Source organism: Bos javanicus, chromosome 12 (genome assembly GCF_032452875.1).
Source record: "Bos javanicus breed banteng chromosome 12, ARS-OSU_banteng_1.0, whole genome shotgun sequence".
In the NCBI taxonomy this organism is placed as follows: Eukaryota; Metazoa; Chordata; class Mammalia; order Artiodactyla; family Bovidae; genus Bos; species Bos javanicus.
The window spans coordinates 76,110,391-76,136,224 of NC_083879.1; the positions used below are offsets into that span (position 1 = coordinate 76,110,391).

General features: G+C 45.1%; 1 protein-coding gene across 22 annotated transcripts in view; it reads right to left on the reverse strand.

Annotated features, from left to right (window-relative positions):
- The window catches only part of DOCK9 (dedicator of cytokinesis 9), a 324,937-nt gene that overhangs the window by 27,154 nt on the left and 271,949 nt on the right, over positions 1 to 25,834 (reverse strand). For 11 of the 22 annotated variants that reach the window (XM_061435261.1, XM_061435274.1, XM_061435255.1 and 8 more), the window contains 5 exons: positions 24,207 to 24,417; positions 18,386 to 18,576; positions 15,127 to 15,227; positions 14,855 to 14,993; positions 11,629 to 12,922 (listed from right to left, as the gene is read on the reverse strand). In XM_061435261.1, the coding sequence (XP_061291245.1) occupies positions 12,800 to 12,922; positions 14,855 to 14,993; positions 15,127 to 15,227; positions 18,386 to 18,576; positions 24,207 to 24,417 (765 nt within the window). In that variant the 3' untranslated portion in view covers positions 11,629 to 12,799. Of the gene's footprint in view, positions 1 to 4,119; positions 4,282 to 11,628; positions 13,976 to 14,854; positions 14,994 to 15,126; positions 15,228 to 18,385; positions 18,577 to 24,206; positions 24,418 to 25,834 lie in introns of those variants that run through there. The other 11 variants (XM_061435266.1, XM_061435276.1, XM_061435256.1 and 8 more) reach the window with 2 other exon arrangements.

The window sequence follows — 25,834 nt, forward strand, 5'->3', positions numbered from 1 at the left end:
GTTCTACCTCTGAGATGCTGGGTCAGCCCCACCCAGAGCAAAGGTGGACCCGGGACTGCCTCTGGGCCTCCGCTTTGAGGGACACATGCTCTTCTCTGAGCATCTTTCAGAGCTCAGCTCAACAACCTTGCGTCCAAAGAAAGAAGTTTTCTTTCAACTTTCCTCATGCCTGGTGACCTCAACAACCTAAGGATGGGTTTGGGCCTTGAATCAGGAGTATGTTAGTCACTCAAGCTGTGTCTGATTCTTTGCGACCCCTTGGACTGCAGCCTGGTAGGCTCCTCTGTCCAGGAACTGAACCAACCCAGGGATTGAACCCAGGTCTCCCGCATTGCAGGCGAATTCTTCAATGTCTGAGCCACCAGGAAAGCCTGACTCAGGGGTGATGCTGCTCCAATTTCTAAGGTTTTGCAATTCAGCCTCATTTCTTCACCCATGGTTCCTTCACAGTGCACAGATCATTGGCGTGAAGGTTGATTTTTTGTGTGTAAAGTTGACTGGGTCATGGGTTGTCCAGGTATTTGGCCAAACATTATTCTGGGTATTCCTCTAAGGGTGTTTTTGGGTGAGGTTAACACTTAAATCAGTAGACTGCCCTCCCTATATGGTGGGCCTCGCCCAATCTGTTAAAGGCCAGAATAGTACAAAAGGCTGACCCTCAACCTGAGTAAGAGGGGTAGTCTTCCTGCCTGCCAGCTCTGAACTGGGCATCAGCTTTTTTTTTTTTTTTTTCCTGCCTTTGGACTCAAAATGAAACAGTGACTCTTCTTGGGTCTCCTGCTTCTGACTCATCCTGCAGATCTTAGGACTTGCTGACTTCCATAACTGTGTGAACAGGTCCCTTAAAACAAATCTTTACACACACACACACACACACACACATTCCAGTGGTCCTGTTTCTCTGGAGAACCAGGACTAATAAAACAGGTACACTCCAGGTGACTATTGTCAGCATACCTGTAGGTGCCACCACCCAAATTCCAACCCGTGGGTCCACATTCCAGCAAACTCTAATTGACACCGACTTCAGGGAACCATTGCAAGTGCTGTTCTCGCTTTTCCTAACAAGAGGAGGGCATTCCTTCTCAGCCTCGAGGGTCTCCCTTCAACACGTGTATCAGCCACACCTGAGGTTAAGACATGATACAGCTTAACCCCTGCCTTTGTAGACAGAGGGACAGAGAGTGAAAAACACGTCTGCTCGTGTCATGTGTGGACATGGAAGGAGCAAGCTCCAGACTCTGATGCCAAGCCTCTTGCTCAATGTTGGTGCAGCGTGACACGCTCCAGGCACTAGCTGGGTGACATGAAGTCTCGTCTGTACACAGGCTCAGCTGATCTCAGGGTTGGGGGGGTGACCCTCCCCTCCTGGGGCATCTGCCCAGCTGGAGGAGGAGGCCACTGCATCCGTGCGCCCAGCTGGAGTCTTGACAAGTGTCCTGGAGCCACTGCTCCTCACGGAACAGGGAGAGGAAGCAGGGCAGGGGACGGGTCTCGTGGGATCTAATGGAGGGGTCCCCAGAGAGCCTTCTATGAAACACTGGTCCTGGCACAGGCTACAGAGAAGCAAATGGAGTGCCTCAATCAACTTATAGGGGAAATGCCCCTTGGGAGAGGTCTGTCTTGGCAGCCAAGTCCATAAGGAAGCTTCTGAGGAGCACCGCAGGCAGAGCCTGCTAACTGCGGCGTTGCTGGACCCATAAAACACAACACTCATCTTTTACCTGTGTCTCTTCATGACACCAATTGACGTCCCACAGCCTTTGGATCAGCAATGTTCCGTAGAACAAGTGCAGGAGGACAATGGCCTAAGCAATTATTGAGCAAGAATTAATTCTGAATTTTCTCCTCTTTCCTTATTTGGGCTGAGTCATGACTTTTTTTTTTAAGTGACATTTACTCAGAGCTTGCTACAAGCCAGTCAGTAGTTAAATTCTTAATTCCTGTAACTCTCAGGACCACTCAGGGTTTTGGGAACCATTATCATCCCCATTTCACAGACGAGGAGTCCAGGCTCAACAGCTAGCGTAGACTGAATGAAGACACGCTTCACCTCTGCTGGCTTAATTTCCTTGTCTTTTTCTAGTTACTCAGATTAAAAAAATACAATCAAGCTGTCCCAGGCATATTTTACGGTGCAAAGTGAATTGTAATTGGAACATTTGTCAGAAAACTTTCAAATATTACCACAAACCCAGGAAAGATGCTCAGTTTTAAAGGAGACAAAATAATGAGCTCTGTCCCTGCCCTTGTGTAATTTTTTGGAGCGCAATTTGGGCAAACTGCCACTGTTACACTTCTTTTAATATGCTTCTCTGGGGCTTCTTCAGTGGCTCAGATGGTAAAGAGTCCGCCTGCAATGTGGGAGATCCAGATCAATCCCTGGGTCGGGATGATCCCTTGGAGAAGGGAATGGCAACCCACTCTAGCACTCTTTCCTGGAGAATTCCATGGACAGAGGAGCATGGTGGGCTACAGTCACTTGGGTTGCAAAGAGTCGGACACAACTGAGCAAATAACACTTTCACTTTCATATGCTTCTATACTCTGGATTTTCAGCAAGGTGCAGCTGTAACCCTTGCAAATCAGAAAAAAGAAAATTATAAAGTGCCCTGGGGCACAGGGCTGGTCAGAGGGGAGGTGTACATGGGGGAGGACAAAAGTGGATTGGTCGCTGCCAACCAGAATGAGGTGGTTATGCCCAAATCCCAGGGTTTGCCCTGCTGTTCAGGCCTGTGCTGGACTTGTCTAGAACGGAAAACACCTCTGCCTCCTGGGGTGACATCCATGGACAGAGGAAGTGGACTTTTCGACAAATGGCACAGTCCATCTGAGGCCAACAAGGCTCCACAGAGCACACAGGGGCCTCTGGAAGAGAAGGGGCTTTGGGATTGCAGTCTCTGGAAGTGCAGGCCAGGTGTTGGTAATTTGCTGGTTAATTCCTAGTGCCAGTTAAAGGAATACCAGGTGCATTACTTTCCCATTGTTGCTGCAACCAGATGTCATCAACTCAGGGACTTAAAACAACACAGATTCATTATCTCACACTTCTGAAAGTCAGAAGTCTGAAATCGGTGTCACTGGGCTAAAGTCAAGGTGTTGGCAGGGTGGGTTCCTTTCAGAGTCTCCAGGAGAGAGTTGTTTCCGTGCCTTTTTCAGCTTCAGAGGTTGCCCCTTCCTGCATTTTGCAAGCGCATCAGCCCAATCTCTGCTTTGTCATCACATCACCTTGTCTGACTCTCACCACCACCCCGCCGCATCCCTCTTACAAGGACCTCCCTCTGATTATATCAGCCCACTCGCATAATACAGGACGGTCTCCTGCTCAGGGGCCATTATTCAGCTCATCACTCCAAGGAACAGGGGCTACTGTTTCCTGTGAATACTGAGCAATGCAAGTATTCAAAAACTGAGGATGTAATGTGGAGCCCATCAGCTGGTGAAAGCAGGGAATGGGAACTGATGCGCACGATGGCCGAGGGGATGGTGTGGCTGACGGCAGGCCTCGAGGCCAAGTTCTCAGGCTCTGTCTCAAGGCTGGCACAATCCAGAGACTCGCTTGGCCAAGATCTCACTGAGTTGACTGAAAACTAAGAGTGCGGAGAGAATGACAGATGTGCATCCAAATTCTACCTGTGCTCATGGGGACCCCCTCCTCCTTACTTGTCAGAACGAGGAAATGTTGACAAGGAGAATGGAGACATGGATAAAGCTATGAAGACAATGACCAGGGTCAGGAAAAGGCAACTTCATCATTTTCCTACCACCGTGAGGCCAGCTTTACTTCACCAAAACATGTGACAGCGTTTGTGTCCCCAGTTCCAGGTAGAGCCTGGCCCCCTGAGTGGGCAGCTCAAGGTCACACACACTCTGCTTGATGCCAGACGTGGTCTTGGCTCAAATGACCCCACTAAAGGTGAGACAGGCCATCCTGGCAGTAAGAGGGCTTGGCTGGGCAGGAGACAGGACCGGGCCAGCAGCACTAGCCTCGGGTACCCCTTGGGTGCCCTCTCACTTCCTTTGCACCCCACCCCCTCTTTTAACCCCTGGCAACCACTAAACTGCCCTCTACTTCTGTAATTTTGTCTTTTAAAGAATGTTATGTGAACAGAATCATACCACGTATAACTTGGGGGGCTAAGCTCTTTTCGCCGGCACAGTTCCTGGAGATTGACAGGTGTCCTGCGCCTGCGGTTCACTCCGCTCTGCCACTGAGTAGCCTCCACGACCTGGGTGCACCGCGTTCTGCTGAAGATCTTCTAGGTTGCTTCCAATCCTGAGCTATTTGTATAAAAAGCTGCTGTTAACACTTGTGTAATGCTGGATCATCAAAAAAGCAAGAGAGTTCCAGAAAAACATCTCTTTCTGCTTTATTGACTATGCCAAAGCCTTTGACTGTGTGGATCACAACAAATTGTGGAAAATTCTGAAAGAGATGGGAATACCAGACCACCTGACCTGACTCTTGAGAAACCTATATGCAGGTCAGGAAGCACCAGTTAGAACTGGACATGGAACAACAGACTGGTTCCAAACAGCAAAATGAGTTCGTCAAGGCTGTATATTGTCACCCTGCTTATTTAACTTCTATGCAGAGTACATCATGAGAAACGCTGGGCTGGAAGAAGCTCAAGCTGGAATCAAGATTGCTGGGAGAAATATCAATAACCTAAGATATGCAGATGACACCACCCTTAAGGCAGAAAATGAAGAGGAACTAAAAAGCCTCTTGATGAACATGAAAGAGGAGAGTGAAAAAGTTGGCTTAAAGCTCAACATTCAGAAAACAAAGATCATGGCATCTGGTCCCATCACTTCATGGGAAACAGATGGGGAAACAGTGGAAACAGTATCAGACTTTATTGTTTTGGGATCCAAGATCACTGCAGATAGTGACTGCAGCCATGAAATTAAAAGATGCTTACTCCTTGGAAGGAAAGTTATGACCAACCTAGATAGCATATTGAAAAGCAGAGACATTACTTTGCCAACAAAGGTCCGTCTAGTCAAGGCTATGGTTTTTCCAATGGTCATGTATGGATGTGAGAGTTGGACTGTGAAGAAAGCTGAGCGCCAAAGAATTGATGCTTTTGAACTGTGATGTTGGAGAAGACTCTTGAGAGTCCCTTGGTCTGCAAGGAGGTCCAACCAGTCCATCCTAAAGGAGATCAGTCCTGGGTGTTCTTTGGAAGGACTGATGCTAAAGCTGAAACTCTAGCACTTTGGCTACCTCATGCGAAGAGTTGACTCACTGGAAAAGACTCTGATGCTGGGAGGGATTGGGGGCAGGAGGAGAAGGGGACGACAGAGGATGAGATGGCTGGATGGCATCACCGACTCAATGGACGTGAGTTTGAGTGAATTCCAGGGGTTGGTGATGGACAGGGAGGCCTGGCGTGCTGCAATTCATGGGATCACAGAGTCGGACACAACTGAGCAACTGAACTGAATGTTTTTTTAAGTAAATAAATAAAAGTTTTCATTCTTGTGGGATGAATGCCCAAGACTGCAGTCCCTGGGTCACAGGTAACCACATATTTGGCTCCTTAAGAAACTGCCAAACTGGCAAATTTACTTTTCCACCAGCAATTTATGAACGATCCAGTTACTGTGGTCTCACCAGCATTTGGTGGTGTCCCTGTCCTCCCCAGACAAATGTTCTTCCCAGTAGCTTTGGCCCATGTTCTGATTTTTTTTTTAACTATCAAGTTTTGAGTATTCTTTAAATATTCTAGTCTTTTGTTAAATTTATTGGTTTGCAAATATTTTCTCCCAGTCTGTAGTTTGTGTTTTCACACTCTTAACAGGCTCCTCTCAGAGCAAAAGTTTTTACTTTTACTTTTAAAATTCAATTTATGGCGCAGGGGCAGGGGGGGCAGTGTGTGGCGATGGTGGGAGGGAGGCTCCAGAGGGAGGGGATATACGAATACTTAGGGCTGATTCACCTTGTTCTACAGCAGAAACTGACACAACACTGTAAAGAAATTACTCTCCAATTAAAAAATAAATAAATAAAGAGGGACCTCCTTCGTGGTCCAGTGGCTAAGACTCTGTGTTCCCAATAGAGGGGGCCCAGGTTCGACCCCTAGTCAGGGAACTAGATCCCCCTAGGCCACAATGAAGACCTGGTACAGCTAAATAAATCAATAATAAAATATTAAAAAAAAAAGAACCCCTAAAGTTAAAAAAAATTCAATTTGTCCTTTCATGGGTCGTGCTTTTGCTCCCTGGTGGTCTCCATGGGTGGGACTCTTGCTAGGCAGCATGGATGAGAGTCCTGGCTCACATCAGGCCTTCTCTGACTCCATCCGGGCAGGTGTGTCGAAACCCTGCTCCACCCTTGAGAGGGTGGGCGTGTGCTCTCCATGCTGCTGTGGGTGTGGGCGGGGCCGGAGCTTCAGCTGTGCTGTTGACCCCAGCAGCACCCCTAGTGCCTAAACATTTTGTCTTGTTACACTGCCCCTTGCATTTTCCTTTGGCTAGAGACAGCAGGTTTTTGTTTTTTTTAACTTTGGCTGAAAACATAGAACATAAAAGTTACTCTTATAAAGTGTGCAGTTCTGTGACACTAAGTGAAGTTGCTCAGTTGTGTCCGACTCTGCGACCCAATGGACTGTAGCCCGCCAGGCTCCTCCATCCGTGGGATTTTCCAGGCAAGAATACTGCAGTGGGTTGCCAATGCCTTTTCTCGGGGATCTTCTGGACCCAGGGAATGAACCCGGGTCTCCTGCATTGCAGGCAGGCTCTTTACTGTCTGAGCCACCAAGTATATTCACGCTGCTTTGCAGCCATCACCACCATTCAGCCCCACATTTCCTTTGTGCCCAGCTGCAACTCTGTACCTTAAACACTGACTCCCCATTTCCCATCCCCACCCCCAGGCCGGAGCAACTGCCCTTCTACTTTGTCTCGATACATTTGGCTGCTCTGGGATCTCATATAAGTGGGATTACACAGGATTTGTTCTTTTGTGATCGGCTTGTTTCACTGAGCATAATGTCCTCAAGGTTCCACCATGTTGAGGCATGTGTGAGAATTCCCTTTCTTTTAAGGCTGAAGAACATACTGCTGTGTGTGTACACCACAGCTTGTTTACCCATCCATCCATCCACTATTGGACACTTGAATCGCTTCCATGGTTTGGCTACTGTGAATTATGCTGCTATGAATACAGGTGTACAAATATTTGTTCAAGTACCTACTTATAATTCTTTTGGGCACATCCCCTTATGTAGAATTGCTGGATCATATGGTAGTTTTGTGTAATTTTTGAGGAACCATCACACTGTCTTCCAGAAGAGCTGTATAAGGTTACATTCCTACCAACAAGTCATAAGTATCTCAATGTCCTCATCCAGCTATTTTTTTAATAGCTATAATAATGAGTGTGAAGTAGTGTGATTTTTTTTTTGTCTGTTACTGTACATGTTTCTGTGTTGCTGTCTTCTTCAGCTCCAAGTATGAGAAATATGAAGCAAAAAGAAAACGTTGGGAGACTTACCACTGTATCATTCTTTGGATTCCAAGGTTTCTTTTTGGAAGAAAAAGAGCTGGTCTCTTTTTCATTTTTTCTTTCAGAGTCTTCTGATGCTTGTTTTTAAATGTATAATCTCCAGGGATTTTAATTGTATTTAGTGTAAGGGGTAGGGAAGTTTATTTACTTTATATGGTGGATACACCGTATCAAAAGAACCCTGAATCTCTTTCAACATGTAAGTGCCTTCGCCATCTCTTTCACTCTTGTCAGTTACTCAGGACACCAGGCTGTTTGATGTGTGGAGCTTTCCCATAGGTTGGATTTGCTGGTTCCATTCCCTGTGCTGCTGTTTGGCATGTTCCTCTGTGCTCTCTATTACAGACTTGATCAGATTCAGGCTAGGGTTTTGTTTTTTTTTTTCCATTGAAAATGGCATCTTATTTTTTAAGTTTATTTTTAATTGAAGGATTTAATTTTAATTAAAAGATTTATTTTTCATTTAATGAGATGGTTGGATGGCATCACTGACTTGATGGACATGAGTTTGAGCAAGTTCCAGGAGCTGGTGATGGACAGGAAAGCCTGGCGTGCTGCAGCCCATGGGGTCACAGAGTCAGACTGAGCGACTGAACCAAACTGAAGGATAGTTGCTTTACCAAACTGAGTTGGCTTCTGACATCAGGTTAGAATTCTTGGCAGGACTCCGTCACAGAGCGTGGTATATACTTCGGAGGCACGTGTCACCTCTTGGTCTTTCTTAGTTATACTAACTCCTTTGATTATTTCCAGTTTTCTTTATTTTTCTAGTATTATCAGGAATGAATAGACTAAATTTTACCATTTTAATCCACTGCTATTATCTTCTTGTTTATGTTCACCCCATGCCTACCTAAAAGGTGCTTTTAAAAATACTTCTGATGGGGTCTGTGGTTTCTCAGCCAGTCCTCTGGATGTCAGGTAGGACAAGATGCTCCAGACTCCCCTTGGACATTTTCTGCCCTACAACTGGAGCCAGCCATACTCTAGGAAGCCTGGATCCTTTTGGTAAGAAAGCTATTTAGAGACCACAGTTTGGGCACGTAGGGTTGCTCATTATTTATCGGCTTGGTCATTGTTTTTAGGTCTTTTCAAGCTAGGAAATAAGTGTATGTTTAAGATAAATATCTGATGAGCTAAACTTCATACTTCCATATGAAATTCAGAACTGAAGGGTTTTAATTTAACCTGTTTTGGCCTACAGATGCAACCTTTTCTTTCTCCCATGCCAAAAACGTGGCTCCCAATGATACCCACACACTCACTCACTCTCTCCAGCAATAAACACACAACTGTTTCAGAATGACAGTACAGTCAAAAACAAACGACAAACAGATGACATACAATCGAAAACAGAACACTGCTTCCACGGAACAAAACAATTACTGAAATTTTTTATTAACCAATCATTTATTGATTTGTTGCTACTACTTTTTCTCCTGAGGGCATATCTCACTGGGGATGGACGGTAAAATTTCCTGTATTTTAACGTCATTTGAAATAGTTCTTAAGTATCTGTGTTGCCAACCTTGATACATATATGGTTATGTCCCTTTATTTCATTTTAATTTCAATTCTTAGGAATTAAAATTTTATTTTAATGATGATATATTCTAATAATTCTAAAGCCAAATCTATAAAGCACATTATATTTGGACAGGTTAATCTTCTAATTCTGTCCCCTATATATCATTCTCCCTCTCCTATAGAGGCAACAACTTTTTTTTTTGACTTTCCCTTTCATCTAAAGAAAAACAATCATCTCTGCTTACTTATCGCTCCTTTCTTAAATAATGGATAGCGCACTATTTGCTTTTCTCTATCTTATGTTTTTCACTCAGGGTATCTTGAAGATCACTCTATAGCAGTGAACAAAGATATTACTCCTTTTTATAGCTATACATTACTCCACTGTGTGGATGTACAATAATTTATGCAAACAATCTTGTTGCTGGAAATCAAATGTTTTTTTGAATGGAGTTTCTACACCGAGTGACTCTGTCATATGGTTATATAAACCCTGATAATTACTACACAAGTCACCTTTTAATTTCGCATCCTTCTCTCTACAGCTTTCTCCACGCAAGGGCCTGGCTTTATTTATGTATACCATCTAGTGTTAGTCAGTTCCCAGGTGACAAAATATCCCTGATAAGGTGCTAAACAGTGTTTTAGTTCCAAAGTCACTTCAAACAGTTTTCCCTGAGGGGGAACAGGGAGTTCTTGTTTAATGAGTACAGAGTTTCTATTTGGGCAGATGGAAAAGCTCTGTGGATAAAGGGTGGTGACGGCTGAACAATGAGAATGTACTTAATGCCATTGAAATGTATACTTAAAAAATGGTTAAAAGGGCAAATTTCATGTTGTGTATATTTTACCCCAAAAAACAAAAAAAAAAATAGGACCTCCCTGGTGGCACAGTGGGTAAGAACCCACCTGCCAATGCAGGGGACACAGGTTTGACCCCTGGTCCATGAAGATTCCACATGCCTCAGGACAAGAGAGCCCACGCACCACAACTATCGAGCCTGCGTGTTGCAACTACTGACATCTGTGTGCCTGGAGCCTGTGCCCCTCAACGAGAGAAGCCACCAAAACGAGAAGCCTGCTCACCACAGTAAAGAGTAGCCCCTGCCTGCTGCAACTGAAGAAAACCGACGCAAAGAACGAGGACCCAGCACAGCGCCTCTCCACCCCCGAAAAATAAATAAGATCTATGGAAAGCGTTCAAGAATTTACTGAAAAATGGCAATAAAGATTTCTTAATATAAAAAAACCCCACAATTTTCCCCAATAAACGGATACTTTAATGGGTTACTTTATACCAAAATTAAAATTTTATACATAAGCTAAATAAGGTTTTTAACATATGTGAATGTGTTTTGGTACAGCGTCCACAGGAGATGTCTTCAACTTAGAAATAGCTCCTTTCTCCGCTGTTGTAATTAACAAGGGTTGGTCACCTTCCAAGCTGAATCTTATCTGACATGGAATCTGTACAAATTATTTTCCAAGTTTAACCATGAGATAGCAAGATAGCTCTTTCCAGACATATATTTATCTTACTGCATGATGACTTGAACTTTATGGCTTCTAAATGAGGCATTTATGAGGAGGAAATCCAGCCCAGCAACGGGAGACAAACTTGTAGACCTCTTCCCTGATGGTGTTAGAGTTAAGGTTTATTACACGGGGCTGGGATGTCAGTGACTCTGGGCAAACGTAGAGAATGTTCTCAAGCCCTAAGTCCGGATCCACTAGTGAATGGGCTGCAGACTGGTGAGCTGTCATAATGCCTCACATCTCTTCTTCATAACCTTGTCTCCATCTATAAATACAGCCTTGCCCACTGACAGAGAATGTTCCAAAGACACCAGAAGATCCTTGGCTTCTGTGTGCTCAAGAGGTACACAGTGTCACGTTTTCTTTCCTCCACCAGTTATGAAAAAAGACAGCTTCCAAAACCCCCCAAGTAGGAAAAGCGGCTATTTTATTTCTTGTGGAAAGACTCCTTTTCCTTCTGTTGCTGGAACTCTCTGGGGCTGAGTGGATCATGGCTAGGGCCCTGGGCGTGTCACAGGCAAGACCAGCACCTGTGGTCTGAGCCATCACTTGACTCAGGTCCAGGGTTGGTGATGCTGTAGGGGCCCAAGAAGGTGAGCTCACCTGGCCAGGATACCTTGCTGGGATAAACGACCACCTGTCCCAGAGGAGTCAACCAGGGAGGTGATGAAGGAGTGGAAGGGAACAGACAGAGGGATTAACGTGTCTACGCATCCTTGGGAACAACCAGTAGAATTCACAGCCAGACTGCAGGGTGACAAAGCGCTGATCCAAGTCCTCTGGAAGATCCAGCCCCCCAGTCCGCCTCTTGAAATCTATACTGTGGAAACTTAGACAAAGGCAGAGACATGGGTGCAACGGTCCCCAGGCGCCCAACCTCAGCTTCTACAATTACCAACCAACATTTGTCAAGCTTGTTTCAAATCCCTACCCTCTTTTTTCCCCTTCAAGTATTTTTAAGCAAATTTCATATACCACGTTATTTCACCCCCAAATATTTCAATATCCTGCCCTCTCTTAAGGCTGTCCGACAATAAATACCCAATACTCGCTACAGGAAAATCAGCAATGTTGTTTTTAATACAGATGTGGTACAGAATGTTTAATTACAGCAGGGCAGAGATTCTAGTTAAATAAAATTAAAAACCTTTATTTTTCCCAAATATAAAATTACTCAATTAATGTCTGAAAAGAAAATAGAACATGGTGAAGGCTTTACATTACACCACTATTCACCACAGGATTTATGATTTATCAATGACATACTCCACCACTTTGGCAAAAGGATGAAATTTTTAAAATGGTTTATAAACCTAACATAGCAAAGACTGTATACACCTCCATACTGCACTGCTTTTATATACAAGAATAAAACAGCAGAGTCAAGTGCGTTGCATATACTAAGAACAGCACAAATCTGTCACAATTGAACTTTATGCAGAAGCTGATGTATTAAAAACGTAGAAATGTCATATGTGTATGTACACAATGCCAAGACTGTATTAACAAACTCTATGTACATAACAGTATACTGTACTCCTTTAAACGTTTAGCATAGCTGTGTTTATTAATACAGGCCTTTGGTTCTAAACTGCTTGACTAGTTTTAAGCTCCCGTAGTTTCTTCAGCTTTCCTATTTCTTAAATGCAAGTAAATGAGTACAAAAGCACTAGCTATCCTGGTTCACTGGTACAAAAATTACAACGGTCAGTTTCCTCAGGTCATCAAAAACTAGTCACAAAAATAGTTCTTGTTTTCAATCTGAATGTGCCACAGGAAAAAAAAATATTTTCAAGATTTTCCAGCTTAGCCTAGAGGCCAAGGGTTACCCTCCAGCCTCGACTTCAGTGCTATGTGCATTCCAAAACACGTGTTTTCTCCAGGCCGTTTATTTTTAATACTACTTCTGTAAGGAAGAAAAACATTTAACTCCAGCTGAAGAGTGTCCACCACACACCTCTGTTAAGACACAATGAAAACGTTGAATATTGCCAGAGAGGTTTAAAAAAAAAATAACGAGTGCTCTCTTGAGGAGGACTCCTCCAGGAAATGTGCTACGAAATTACTCAGTTCTTTAGTTCCCGTAACTCTTCCATCCCCTTGGCTCCTCCTTGTGCTCGGTCTCCCCGCGTCAGGCACGTGCCCAGGGATTAGCTTTGGAGTCATCGTCCTGAGTTTGCAAATGACAGAGCAAGTCCCCAGCCGCGGACCACACGGCGGGGGTCACACCACAGAGGACGAGCTGGTCATGCCGTGCACCAGCGTGCTGGTGGGCGTCCCGCTGATGGCGTTGAAGATGTGCAGGGAGTTTGGCAGAATGCTCGTCTTCTCCTCCAGGGGGCAGATCTCGAGGCACAGAGACACAGCATTACCCACGCGCAATGCGCCCAGCGACACTTCTCACAACTCATCACCCAGCGGCCACTGCGTGACTGTGACACCCCCAGGGAGCTCGGCCTCAGTGCAGGGCCGAGGGAGTGGGTCAGCTTACCTCCCACTGCGTATCAGGGTTTATCGGATCAGGATATTAAAGAGCAAGTCAAGGACAGCGTGTTTCGTTTCCTCTACAGGTTAGTGAGTAGAGAGCCTTCTAAGCTCACCAGGTCGTAAAAGCACCTTGAAGTCTATCCTGCATGTACCTGGTGGGGACACGACCTGGTCCCGGCCCTTGGAAAAGTCTTTTTTTTTCTTTTAATGAATCTGGAGCATCGGTGCTCTCCACCAGCTCCTTTTCTCAAGATCTTACAGATTTCCATGCTGGGAGAGAGAGAGTGGCCGCCTTGCTGACTCTCAACAAGTCTCTTTCACACTCAATAACGCAGGGAAGAATTCTAAGCACAAGACTTGACCTAGTGCCGGGTGGACACTGAGAGGAACATACACACTCAGAGGCTCCCCTGGAAAATCCAAGACTCCAGGCCAAGACCCTTTTTGCTTAAGGGTTCAAAGTTTAATCTTCACAGTTGTTAGGATAATGGAAAATTCAAGGTGCAGTTAAGAGCCAGCACAGCATTATGTCCACACAGTCTGGGAGTTTAATATTCTCGGTTCTGAACTTTTTTTCCCCTCCTGTCATCTTGTCTAGAGCCAAGTGCTGACAGCCACTGATCAAGCTCTCCATCCTACCTGGAGGCCCCACACAAAAGACCCTGAGCTTTCTCCAGACACTTGTTCCCACAAAACCCTCTCTTTCTGCTCAATTATTCACATATTTATTTCTTTAGTCATTTCTATTTTTTTTTGTACTTTTCTAAATGCCCAGAAGAGGGCTGCCTTCTTTTTGCACATGTACAGTCATTATGTCGGTGTCTACAGTTGTCCAAACTCAGTCGCAACTTGCTGTGAGCCAGTTATTAAGATCCAGAGAAATAAAAGTAGAAAATGACATTACCATCCCATCTGAACGTGTGAGCATGGAGGAGAAAAAAAAGCAAGTTAAAGCTTAGACATTTAAGTTAGTTTTCTACAACAGAAGCCTCCTAACTAAATCATCACAGGTTAACTGACACAATGGCACTGGCTTCCATTTTTTTTAAGAATGAAAGCCAGTAATGTAGGCAATAGACAGAAGCAGTCATGTGGGCCGCTTACGGGGCCAACACTGATCAGAAAGACTGACACAGAAGAAGTCTCCATCAACTCTGTGGTTGATGGAGAACAGACCCCTCAAAAAGCAACAGGAAGCGGCCTTTGACATTCATTTAGTTCCCTGGGCAGCTGTCCCCATCGATGACCACTGAGCCCAAATATGTAATCCCACTGAAAGGAATTCATACAGGAAGATGGTGGTAGCAGTGCAATCAGGAAAGCTGCCTGGAATGACAAGGAATAAAGAAGCAGCCTTGAGGACTGACTCACTGGGGCACCCAGGTCAGCTGTAAGGAGTCACACTCTGCACAACCCTATTTTTTTTAATGGTGAAAGACATTTACTGCAACGGAGAATTCCTTAAAGCACGCTGACAAACCCTCTTCTTCCAAAGGATCGGGTGAATAGAGTTCCAGGAATAGTACTGGTATTTCTTTTATGTGAGTTGTTTCTGAGCTATTGACAGATTGAGTGATAGAGAAGGGGGTTAGACAATGACGCTTGTTGTTAGGCTTGTTGTTAGCTGTTCCCCAAGCCCCTGTGGTTAGACAGTAGCAGCAGTGCAGCATGCTACACTATCCTTCAGAGAGCAACATTTTGGAAGGATGTTGGGGCATTCAGACCATTGTAGGGTGCACCTGAGACCCCCAAGTGATGCGGCGGGTCTACACATGAGAGTGTGGCACCTACCTGCTCGTGCATGATTTCAGAAAGCTCTTTTGTCATTTCCCTGTAGTTGGCCTTCATTTCTTCCTGATACTCTATCTGATCCTCTTTGATGAGCCTTTCGTTCACCACTAAGGCTTGACCGCAAGCTTCCACAAATTGCCTGAAACGGTGCAGGAGAGGGAAATCAAGGCATGAACAGAACAAAGGGTGAGCCCAATTGGCAGGATCTCTTTCCTGAACGAGCACAGAAACGATCGCTACTTCAAGAGAAAGACATTTCCAGTGTGCGTTACCTGAAAACTTCTTTAAGCAACTTCACTTTATTGTCAGGGTATCTTTTTGTGTTTGTGTCATCTAAGAAAGCTCGGGCGTATGCTAGTGGACCGGCGTTGACCTGGATAAAGAACAAAAATTTAAAATTAGGTTATGAAGAAAATGCCCATCATCGTTAGTTTCAGCTGGCATTTGCTAAAAATGCTGCTTGAGTGAGTTAGTTATGACCGCTGCCCTCCATGAACTTAGGACCCCAAAGAAGAAACCATGAATCAAGCTCATTTGCTATAAGCTATTTGATGTCTGTCATCTCAGCCATCCTCAGGGCACTTGTGATGATGGTTCATCTTATGTGGGAAGAACTAATGCTTGGAAAATGTAAGGACCTGTTTAAGGTCGAACAGCCAATAAGTAAGACACCTGAGATCAGAGCCAGTCTTCCAGCTGGTATTTGTGCTAAATGACACTGAACTAAGAGGTCAGTCTGGTGAGTTCAATGAAAACTGGAAAACAAAGTAGATGTGCCAGTTTTAAAGAACCAACTCTTCCCCTTGTGAATTGTGAAGCCGATCTGCTATCCTTAAATGAACTAACCATCTCAGGGGCTGGGAGGCCAAAGATTCCGGGGAATTTGGCAACAAGATGAGGGACTCAGAGCCCTGCATGTCTCCTCTAATTCACCAAGCGGAGTTCTCTGAGGCTGAGTAAGTCAAGAAATGTGGGAGTGTGCAGACAAAGAGGATTAGACACACTGGATGGGGAGGGTAAAGTTCCAGGCACTTGGGACTTGGGAAAGGGCCTGAGTACGTGATCATTGCATGATTTTTCCAGGGGTGGGGCGTGTCCCGGAGGACTTGGAGGTAAGTGAGCGGGGAGGGCGTGGCTGTGGGTGAAGGGCATGGGCAGTGGTCTTGGCATGTAGGACTTGCAGTAACGGCAGGGGAACTGAACTGACAGAGTTCACACCAGGGGTGGGGAGACGGGGGGCACAGAGGTTAGACAGGGGCCCTCTGACATAGGGACAACTAGCTAACCCTCAGGGATGACTGGGTATGATCCCTGGATATATGTGGGGAGCTTTGTCAATAACCTAAAAGTGACCCAAATGAAGCAATATCCAGAGTGACGTGTATCTTCAGTTTTAAGAAGATGGAGAAGGAAGCTCATGACACTTATAAGATCAACATGCCAAGACCCTGGAGTGGAGCACAGAGTCACGAAGCCACCCGATGGCTCTGTCCTGTGCACAGCCACCCCGGAGAGGCTCTTGGTGGAAGAATTAAAGAAACACAGATAAAAGGATCAGGCTTCTCTCCCCGGACTCCAGCTTTGTTGTTACCCTGGAGGGTGCACACGCGTAACCTTCACCTCCTTGCTTCATCACAGAATGCTTTGCTCTTAAAGGCGACCAGGCATTTATCCAACGCTAAAGTCACTATCAAAAGGCAGGGCACGTGCCCTTTGGAAAGTGCATCCTGCCCAGCCCCACCCTTCCCTGGCACGTCTTTCCCTCCGCACTGGCCTCTTCAGAGGCTGGCTGTTTCCAGGCCCAGGCCACGTTACTGAGCGGTTTTTGTTTTAAGCTGCAGAAAATTGTGGCCTCTGGCCCGTTATGCAATCACTCACGTGGTTGGAGTATTTATCATCTTCACCTGATACCTTATTTTGGTATATTAGTCTTTTGGGCCGTAAGAGAAGAGGTTGAAAACATCTGTAAATACTTTTGAGGTGAATGACATTTAGAAAAATGTGAGGTAACAGCTTAGCATTGATCTGATAAAAAGTTGACAAAAACTGATTTCAGAAAATGAAACCAGTGTATTACAATCTACATGTAACCTTCATAAACACATTCTTCTTGAAAGAGAAAAGAAGCAGATATAGGAATGTACACATAATGCAGGTGGCTAGAATTATTTATACATACTTAAAAACGTCAATAAAGCAAGAAGCATGCTGGTCACTGGAGGGAGTAACTTAACACTTATTAATTTCTTAGGAAACCATGTAAGTACAATATCTGAAAAACATCCCTATGATTGAAGTGTACCATACCAACACAAAGGTGCGTGTAAGTGTTTAGCTTGATGAATTTTTACAAACTGAACATACCTGTGTAAACAGCACCTGGGGGTGGGGGGGGGGTGGGAAAAACTGGAAGATTGGGATTGACCTATACACACTACTATGTATAAAATAGATGATTAATAAGGACCTACTCTATAGCACAGGAAACTCTACTCAGTACTCTATAATGGCCTAATGGGAAAAGAATCTAAAAAAGAGTGGATATATGTATATATATAACTGATTCACTTTGCTGCTCAGCAGAAACCAACTGCTGCTGCTGAGTCACTTCAGTCGTGTCCGACTCTGTGCGACCCCAGAGACAGCGGCCCACCAGGCTCCCCCATCCCTGGGATTCTCCAGGCAAGAACACTGGAGTGGGTTGCCATTTCCTTCTCCAATGCATGAAAGTGAAAAGTGAAAGTGAAGTCTCTCAGTCATGTCCTACTCGTTTCGACCCCATGGACTGCAGCCCACCAGGCCCCTCTGTCCATGGGATTTTCCAGGTAAGAGTACTGGAGTGGGGTGCCATCGCCTTCTCTGGCAGAAACCAACACAACATTATAAATCAACTACACTCCAATAAAAAGGACAAAGAAAAGTCAGCACCTAGATCCAGTACGACTTCACCTGAACAGCTAAAGGGAAAAAAAAAGTCTTGACCCCTATTTCTTACCACATAAAAATTAATTCAGATAAAGAAAAAAAGAACATCTCTGAAACAGATTTCTATAGAGGATACAAAATCTGCTACTAATAAAGGAACTATTGATTAGTTGGGCTATGTTGAAATGAAGAATTTCACTAATCAAAAGATACCATTAAAAGAGTGAAACTTAAGGTACCTTTTCAGTTACAATTTTCATAGAAACCAGAAAACAACAGTTTCATATGAAAACCTATAGCTCTCCATACTTCACCCTATTTAAGTCTTGATGCTTCCATTAGGCAATCAGAATTAACCAAATTTCTGAGAAGCCAGGCTGTACCCATCTCTAGCTCTTGCAGACACCTTGGTGACAACGACGCTCTTGTAGCCAAAGGGCTCCCGCCCATCTGGGATCGGGAGAAACCGCACAAATACGGAAGGGAGGGGGTGGGGATCGCCTCTGGACCTGGTGTGAATGACCTGAAATTCCCCGGGTCCACAGGAGCTGCCCTGTGGATTGCCTGGCCCGGCGTGCGGATTGCCTGGCCCGGCGTCCGGCTCACCTGGACGCTCACGCTGCCCTGGAGCTTGAGCTGCAGTTTGATCATGTCTACTTCGGCCGAGGAGCACAGCTGCCGGAGCTCGGCCACCTTCTTGCTCATCTCGTCGATGGCCACCTCGATGGGGTTCAGGTCTGTGTGGTGCTGGTACATGACCGGGATCCGCTTCTTCACGTACGGGAAGCAGTGTATTGCTGCGGAGGAACACGGCGCAGAGTTAGGCCATGGCTCGCACCGCTACATTCGTCCCGACGGACAGCTCATCACCATGCCCGAGTAGGTAAGGAACCTGAGGCATGTCTAGGACACATGCCGGCACTTCGTGGAACCAGAATCCAGCCTTCCTTTATTGTGGTGTGTGTTTAACCACAGGCACCACATAAAGTCAAGAGGGTCGGGTTCTTGTTAATTTTAATAGAGAGGTTTGCCTTTGAAGAAGTCATTTGATCACTCTTGCTCAATTTTCTTGCCCATAAATGTGCTAAACCTTTTTTGGAAGTTGTGAGAGCTGAATGAGCTAGCAGGCATGAGACAGCTTTGCAAATATAAAAAAGACTAAATAAACAGTCTTGAGATATCATATAATAGAGTTAAGTCCAGAAAAGAGTTCCATAGAATATCCTTGAGCCATGCAACAACTTGGAATCACATGCTTAAGTTTGCACAACTCAGAGAAATCAATGAAAATAACATGTGAGAATGTATTTCCAAGCAAAGTATTTTATGAACCGGAAATTCACAAACTTTGAATTGCAATAATAAAGATGTTTTAAAACTTGAGTGATTCAACATTAAAAAATATTTAGTTTTTCTCACACATTTTTTTTTACCCAAAAAGATGCCACTCAATATTGTTTTCATTTCTTTTAAGACACCTAAACATATCAACACCAAAGAGTTGGTTTAAAAAAGAATAGAAAAAATAGCACTGAAACATGTATATTACCATATGTGAAATAGACTGCTAATCCAGGTTCGATGCATGAGGCAGGGTGCTCAGGGCTGGGACAACCCTGAGGGATGGGGTGGAGAGAGAGGTGGGAGGGGGTTCAGGATGGGGGACACATGTATAACCATGGCTGATTCATGTCAATGTATGGCAGAAACCACCACAATATTGTAAAGTAATTAGCCTCCAATTAAAAAAAAAGAATAGAAAAATAGTTGTTTCTAATTCAATACTGTTTCACATTTCTCCCCTATTGCTTATATATTGTACATGTAAATATAATATTCTTATTTCATATATGTATTTATGAATAGGCAGGTAGCTATATGCTTAAAGCTTGTATTACTTTTTAACAAGTGGAAATAAGATAGGAGTGTTATGTTTAGATTCTTTACTATTTAGTAAGTGGTTGGGGAGGGATTACTCGAAAAGGACTGATCACAAAACGAGAAAGGCTGGCTCCCAGAGTTCCCTCAGGACCACCCAAAAGTCCAGAGCGGGAAAGACATTCAACCTGATCCAGCCCTGTTTGTCACACCCTTTACAGGCCTGCCCTGGTTGCTGAATGCTTTATCAATCTAAGGCCGAGGGTCCGTGTCTGCCATTTCTTCTGTGTTCCCTGCGGACACACAGTTTTTAAGTGGTGACACTGGGATTGGTAAGTCCTCTTTGGACTGAAGGTTCCTGTGACAAGAACTAGATGCTGCTGTTTATCAGCCAGGGAGATGGGAACAGCTCTCCAACCACAGGTGCGCCCGGACGTGACAGACGTGCTTTACAGTGAGGAGAAAACTGTGTTCTCATTTGTCAGGACACACGTCTTGTGAGGCTCACGCCATGTCAAAACACACTGACTCGTGTTATCACAGTGCTTCTGGGTGATATGGGGTGGTAGCACCATTATTTCAGAGAGAAAAAAAAACAACTCCAAAGGTATTTGTGAGATGTCCATGTTACACTGATTCCACTCAGCAAAAGGTCTGAGTCACTGCTTCTTATGATGGTCACAGGGGGCTAAAAGAGGCACAGGAGAGATGAAATGATATAGAAAACTCAGGGTCTGTGCATGAGCCCACCAAGGCACATGATCCAGGACCACCCCCTGGCGCAGCCTTCCTTACTGGCCTCATGTCTCCTCTTACTGGGGTCACTTGGCTCCAGCCACGCTGGCCTACTGGTCACCCCCTGAGCGTGGTGGGCACAGGGACCCCCACCGCTGGCCTCTGCCCCCATAGCTCCGTCTTCCTTCAGACACTTGCACAGACCATTCCCTCACCTCCTTCAAGTCTGGACTCTCCATGAAGCCCAGAGGGCTTCCATTTAACCCACCATTTAACCTGCAGCCTTCCCCTTCCCTGACCCCCCCATTTCCAATCCCCCTTTGCTTTTGTCCAGAACATGTATTACCTTCCAACACAGACACATTGACTCGTTATGTTTACTGTTTATCGTCTGTCTCCTCCTGCTAGAATTCAACTGCACAGAGAGTTGTTTTGTTGATACGCCAGGTTGGACATTGCCCGCCCGTGCTCCGTAAGTTTTGCTGAACGTTAGAATGTATTACTGCCCAAAATGGCTACATGGAAGAGTACACAGGCCTGGAAAGTGGAAAATTAGGTGGTGGACTGAGTGAGCCATTACATCATCAATCAACAGCCCGCATCAGTGGTCTGCAGCCCTTTGGTCAGGACGATGAGGAAGAAATGGCTGAGGGGTGTGAGTGTACAGTCTGGTGAGGCTGATCGGGGGTGAGGGCTGGGGGAATTATTTCCAACCTGAGAAGGAGTCTGGACGTGATTTGGGAGACTGGGGAATAATGACCAGGAAGAAACTCCATGGGATGAGCTCCATGAAAGAAGGAACAGACGGGGTCAGGTAGGGAGGCAGGCTCAGAATTGACACCGAGGGGGATGGGAGGGTGATCATTAGATCTTTCAAATGACCCCACCATTGTAGCTGACTGAGGGAACTATCCAAGAAAGTGAACCTGTCTGGGTTCGGAGGGCAAGGACTTCTACACAATTTGAAGGCCAAAGGACAGCTGTGAAGCAATGCAAAGGAAGAAGAACCTAAGGGATTAATAACACAAGGGAAAACGCAGAATATCCTGGCCTGTGTGTCTTTAACTGAAGGTTGGTATAGTTTATAGGTTCTCAGTAGCATTTTTATAACCCCTTCTCTAAATCTTTGTTGCTACCAGTAGTTAAACCTTGTGAAATTCTGAGATCTTTCGAGGCAGAAACTGCACCCTTTCTTGCTCTTTTGTTGCACTAAGAGCAACTGATCTGATCTGATCTGAACCTCAAAAGGCAAGGAGCTCAATGGTAGATGAGATTGTAGCAAAATGAAGTGCATTCCTTCCCCACCTGGGCATAATTTACCAGATCCTTTCACACAGGATGGACAGTATAACTTTGTTTTTACAGATGAAAAACTAAGGTGCAGAGAGGTTAAGTGACCTTCCCAAGGTCACACAGTGCGGATGTGATGGGGTCTGTGCTGCCCACACCTCCTCAGGGTGATTATTTCCTGAGTCGATTATTTCCTTTCTCTGTAGCAGCGTTACTCTTTGTCCCCTCTGCTCAGGCGGGTACAGAGCTTTGCTCTGGTCTGTTATCTAATCTAAAATATTTCTGTGACAAAACGGGAAACTGGCTAGTGAAAACACCCCGTGGTAACTGTTTATGAATCAGCATGCTCCCTGAGTGGGATAATCATGATACAAATCCTGACCCTGACTCATCAGTGAGCTCGGTTTATTTAAATCAGCAGTTCTCCAACCTGAGCAGTGTCAGAAACACCTGGAAGGCTAAGTTAGCCACACCAGCTGGGCCCCGCCCCCAGCGTGCCACAAGTTCCCAGGTGTTGCTGACACCGCAAACAGGGAACAACCTTTGATAAGCCCTGATCTGAGGTTATCACTGCTGGAAAGATGAACATGGTAAGCTGGTAATTCTTGTAAAATGACTCCATCTAAAAAATGCAGTTATTTTGCTTAATAAGGATTTGCTACTGTGTCCATCAGAAAAACAATTCATCGCTCAGATGGTAAAGAATCTGCCTGCAATGCAGAAGATCTGGGTTCAATCCCTGGGTCAGGAAGATCCCCTGGAGAACGGAACAGCTACCCACCCCAGTATTCTTGCCTGGAGAATTCCATGGACAGAGGAACCTGGCGGGCTACAGTCCATGGGGTCACAAGAGCCGGATATGACTGAGTGACTGACACTTTTACTTTCAATCTATGGGGAGGGGCTGATGTTTTTGAGGACAATATTGTTTGTGTTTTACAGGTCGTCTTATTTTTCTAAAAACAGGAGCAGAAGCTCCTTTTTAAACAATGTAGGGTCGGGGAGGAAGGAGAGGGTGGGATGTATGGAGAGAGTAACATGGAAACTTATCTTACTATTTGTAAAATAAATAGTCAATGGGAATTTGCTGTATGACTCTCATCGAACTCAAACTGGGGCTCTGTAACCACCTAGAAGGTGGGATAGGAAGGAGGTGGGAGGGAGGTTCAAGAGGGAGCGGTATGTATACCTATGGCTGATTCATGTTGATGTTTGGCAGAAACCAACACAATTCTGTAAAGCAATTATCCTTCAATTAAAAAATAAAATACCTTCGAGAATAAGAAAAAGAATGTAGGGTTTCGGGGGTTCTTTGCTGAATTTTAATTTTTATCTCAGTTCCCCCATAGGAAGAATAAAAAATCCTATGCAATATGCTGTCCTGAGCTATTTCATCATGAACCACACTCTTTCTTTCGTAACCGCTAAATCACACACCACGCAATTCACCCATTTAACGTGTATCGTCCCTGGCGAGGGTGGAACCTCACCCGAAGCTGCGCCATCCTCACAGAACTCTTTTCATTGATGGTTATAGTGCTCCCTGCTCCTGACCAGGAGGAACACTTGACATCAACCGCTGGACAAGGACTGGGTGCCTTCCTGGTTCGACTTAACTATGGCCGCTCTGAAAAATGTGCCTCAATAGCAGATACAGACAACACGTGGCATTCTCAATAGCGTCCTCACAGATTTTTTTTTTTTTTTAAGAAAGCCTTTTATTGCCTGTTAAAGGTTAAAGGTTGCCTGTCATTTGCTGACCCTAACCTAAGAGCGATGGTGACTCTTAGGTTACTCCCAAGACGACTCTATATGTGTCACACAGCATAGTTCTGGGGGGGTGGGTGATCAGTGGCTACTAAGCGGTGCCAAAGGAGCCACTGAAACTCTTGCCACCACTGAGTGGGCAGCCTGTGAATGCAGTGGGCTTCCTGGTACTAGCAGCTGAGATTGTGCTGTCTTATTATTCTAAAAGCAAGAGCTGAGGCTGGCCAGCCACTCAGGGAGGAGGTGGGCCTCGTATCCCACTTGTTCCCGCCCCCTAGAGTCTCTGAGCAGGCTCAGGCTGGGACCTGTGAGGCACAGACGCTTCAGGGGTCTGTTCCCTTGATGTAGGTAGCCTCGGCACTGTGCACAGGGGTTCTCCACTCCCCGGGAGTGGGACATGTAGCTGGAGAGTCTGCCAACTGCCCGAAACAGCATGCCAGAGCGTTCTGGGAAGAAAATGGGCCCACTGGTTTCACCAGATTCTAAAAAGGGTAAGTGACGTGACATTGGACCTGACTTCTGGTCTGATGGAAGATACCCAACAGGTAAACAGAAAAATGTCCTTTGAGTTTTCAAAACCGAGCATGAGATACGTGTTAAACTGAAGCAGGTATGTAAGGAAAATTAACTAAGTTCCCAAGGCCCTTCCGGTTCTAGAAGCTTCTGGATCCCTTCTGAAGGCTCTTTCTCTCGCCCTCCATGCTGAGAGCTGGGTGTGGCTCTTACCGGAAGGGGTGGGGGGAGGGGGGAGCCGTACCTGTCAGGATGGTGCGCCGTTTGCACTGCTCCTCTACGCCCCCTTGCCGCTTCCCGCTCTGGGTGAAGGGCATCTCAAACATGAAGCGGCGAATGTTGTGGGATCTTTCGAACTCCGTTTTCCTTTCTTGCAGTTCTTTCTCATCAAAGAACGGGATCACGTGAGTCACCTGGATGTAGGCATACTTGGAATCCAGATCCTTGGGGTTGACCTTAAAATGAATAAAGGGAATGGAATACAGCTTCTGGTGTGTGAAGGACTCCTCCAATGCACGCTGAAGTGGTGTTTTCCCACTTTGTATGAGTAAAAGTTTTGGAGACTCAGAACGTTTGAAAAAAACAGTACAACAAATGCCACATACTCACCACTTAGAACAATTGCTAATACTTTGCTATTTGTTTATATATGTCTCCTTACACACACGTACAGGTAGATTTTTTTTTAGCTGAAGCATTTCAAAGTAAGTGGTTCACATCATGACACTTGAGCCAGCATCTCCTAAACATGAGGACAGTCTCCTCCATAACCACAATACATCATCATTTTGTTAATGTTACAAAATTAACACTAATCTCCTAATAGTACCCAGTATACCAAGTTTAGATGAAAAATTCTCAAATGTCCCAGAATGGTATTTTTGGCTATTTGTGTTTGAACCAGAATCTAATCAAACATTGCATTTTACATTTAGTCATGGGTCCTTAGTCTTGTTTAATCCAGACTATTCTTCTTCATGACATTGACTTTTAAAGACATCGTGCTAGTTTCATGTGGAATGACTCCCTATCTGGATTCCTCTGATTCTTTCCTAAGCTGTATTTTTACATATTTGGCTTAGAGAGAAAAATGTTTATTTTAGTAATAGTGTTTAAAGCCAAGCCCTCAAGTCATAATTAACCTGTAGATAGATTAGACATAAACACATGGATATGAATTAATTTAATACAAGTAAGAGATGAATGCATGAGCATCTTGAGAGAAGTTGTTAGGTCAAAGACACAGACTGATCCAGACAGAGGTTTTGGCTTCAGAGAAAAAGGCAAGTTGGACTTGAGTGATTTGGTCTAGAAAGGAAGTAGGTCTTAATAAGGTTGTGTTGAGGTTTCTGGCTAAAAATGGACCCACAATGCATGTTTCTCCTCTTCCTTTGTACAGCTCTGTCACAAAGGATAGGATTAACTGACAAGGACAAAAGAGAGGGCGGAAGAACAGCAGTGGGTGAGTTTAATGAATATCTGGAAGGCAGGTGCATGGGGGTTAAAGTTCTAATCCACATTCCCATGGAAGGGGCAACAAGGAGGAAGCCAGAGCACCCCGCAGAAGCCTGCTGTAATGGACTGGACATGTGTGTTCCCCCAAAATTCTCATGTAGAAATCTTAACCTCTAATGCAATGGTATTGGGAGGTAGGAGATGATTAGGTCAGGAGGGTGGGGCCTTCATGAATGGGATTAGTACCCTTATACAAGGCCGTCACAGAGCTCCCTCAGCCCTTCTTCCACATGAGGACACAGCGATAAGTCTATGCACCAGTTAAAAGAATCTCACTCGGAAGACTGAGTCTGCTGGTGCCTTGACCTTGGACTTCCCAGGCTCTGTCCTGAATTGTGAGGAATAAATTTCTGTTGT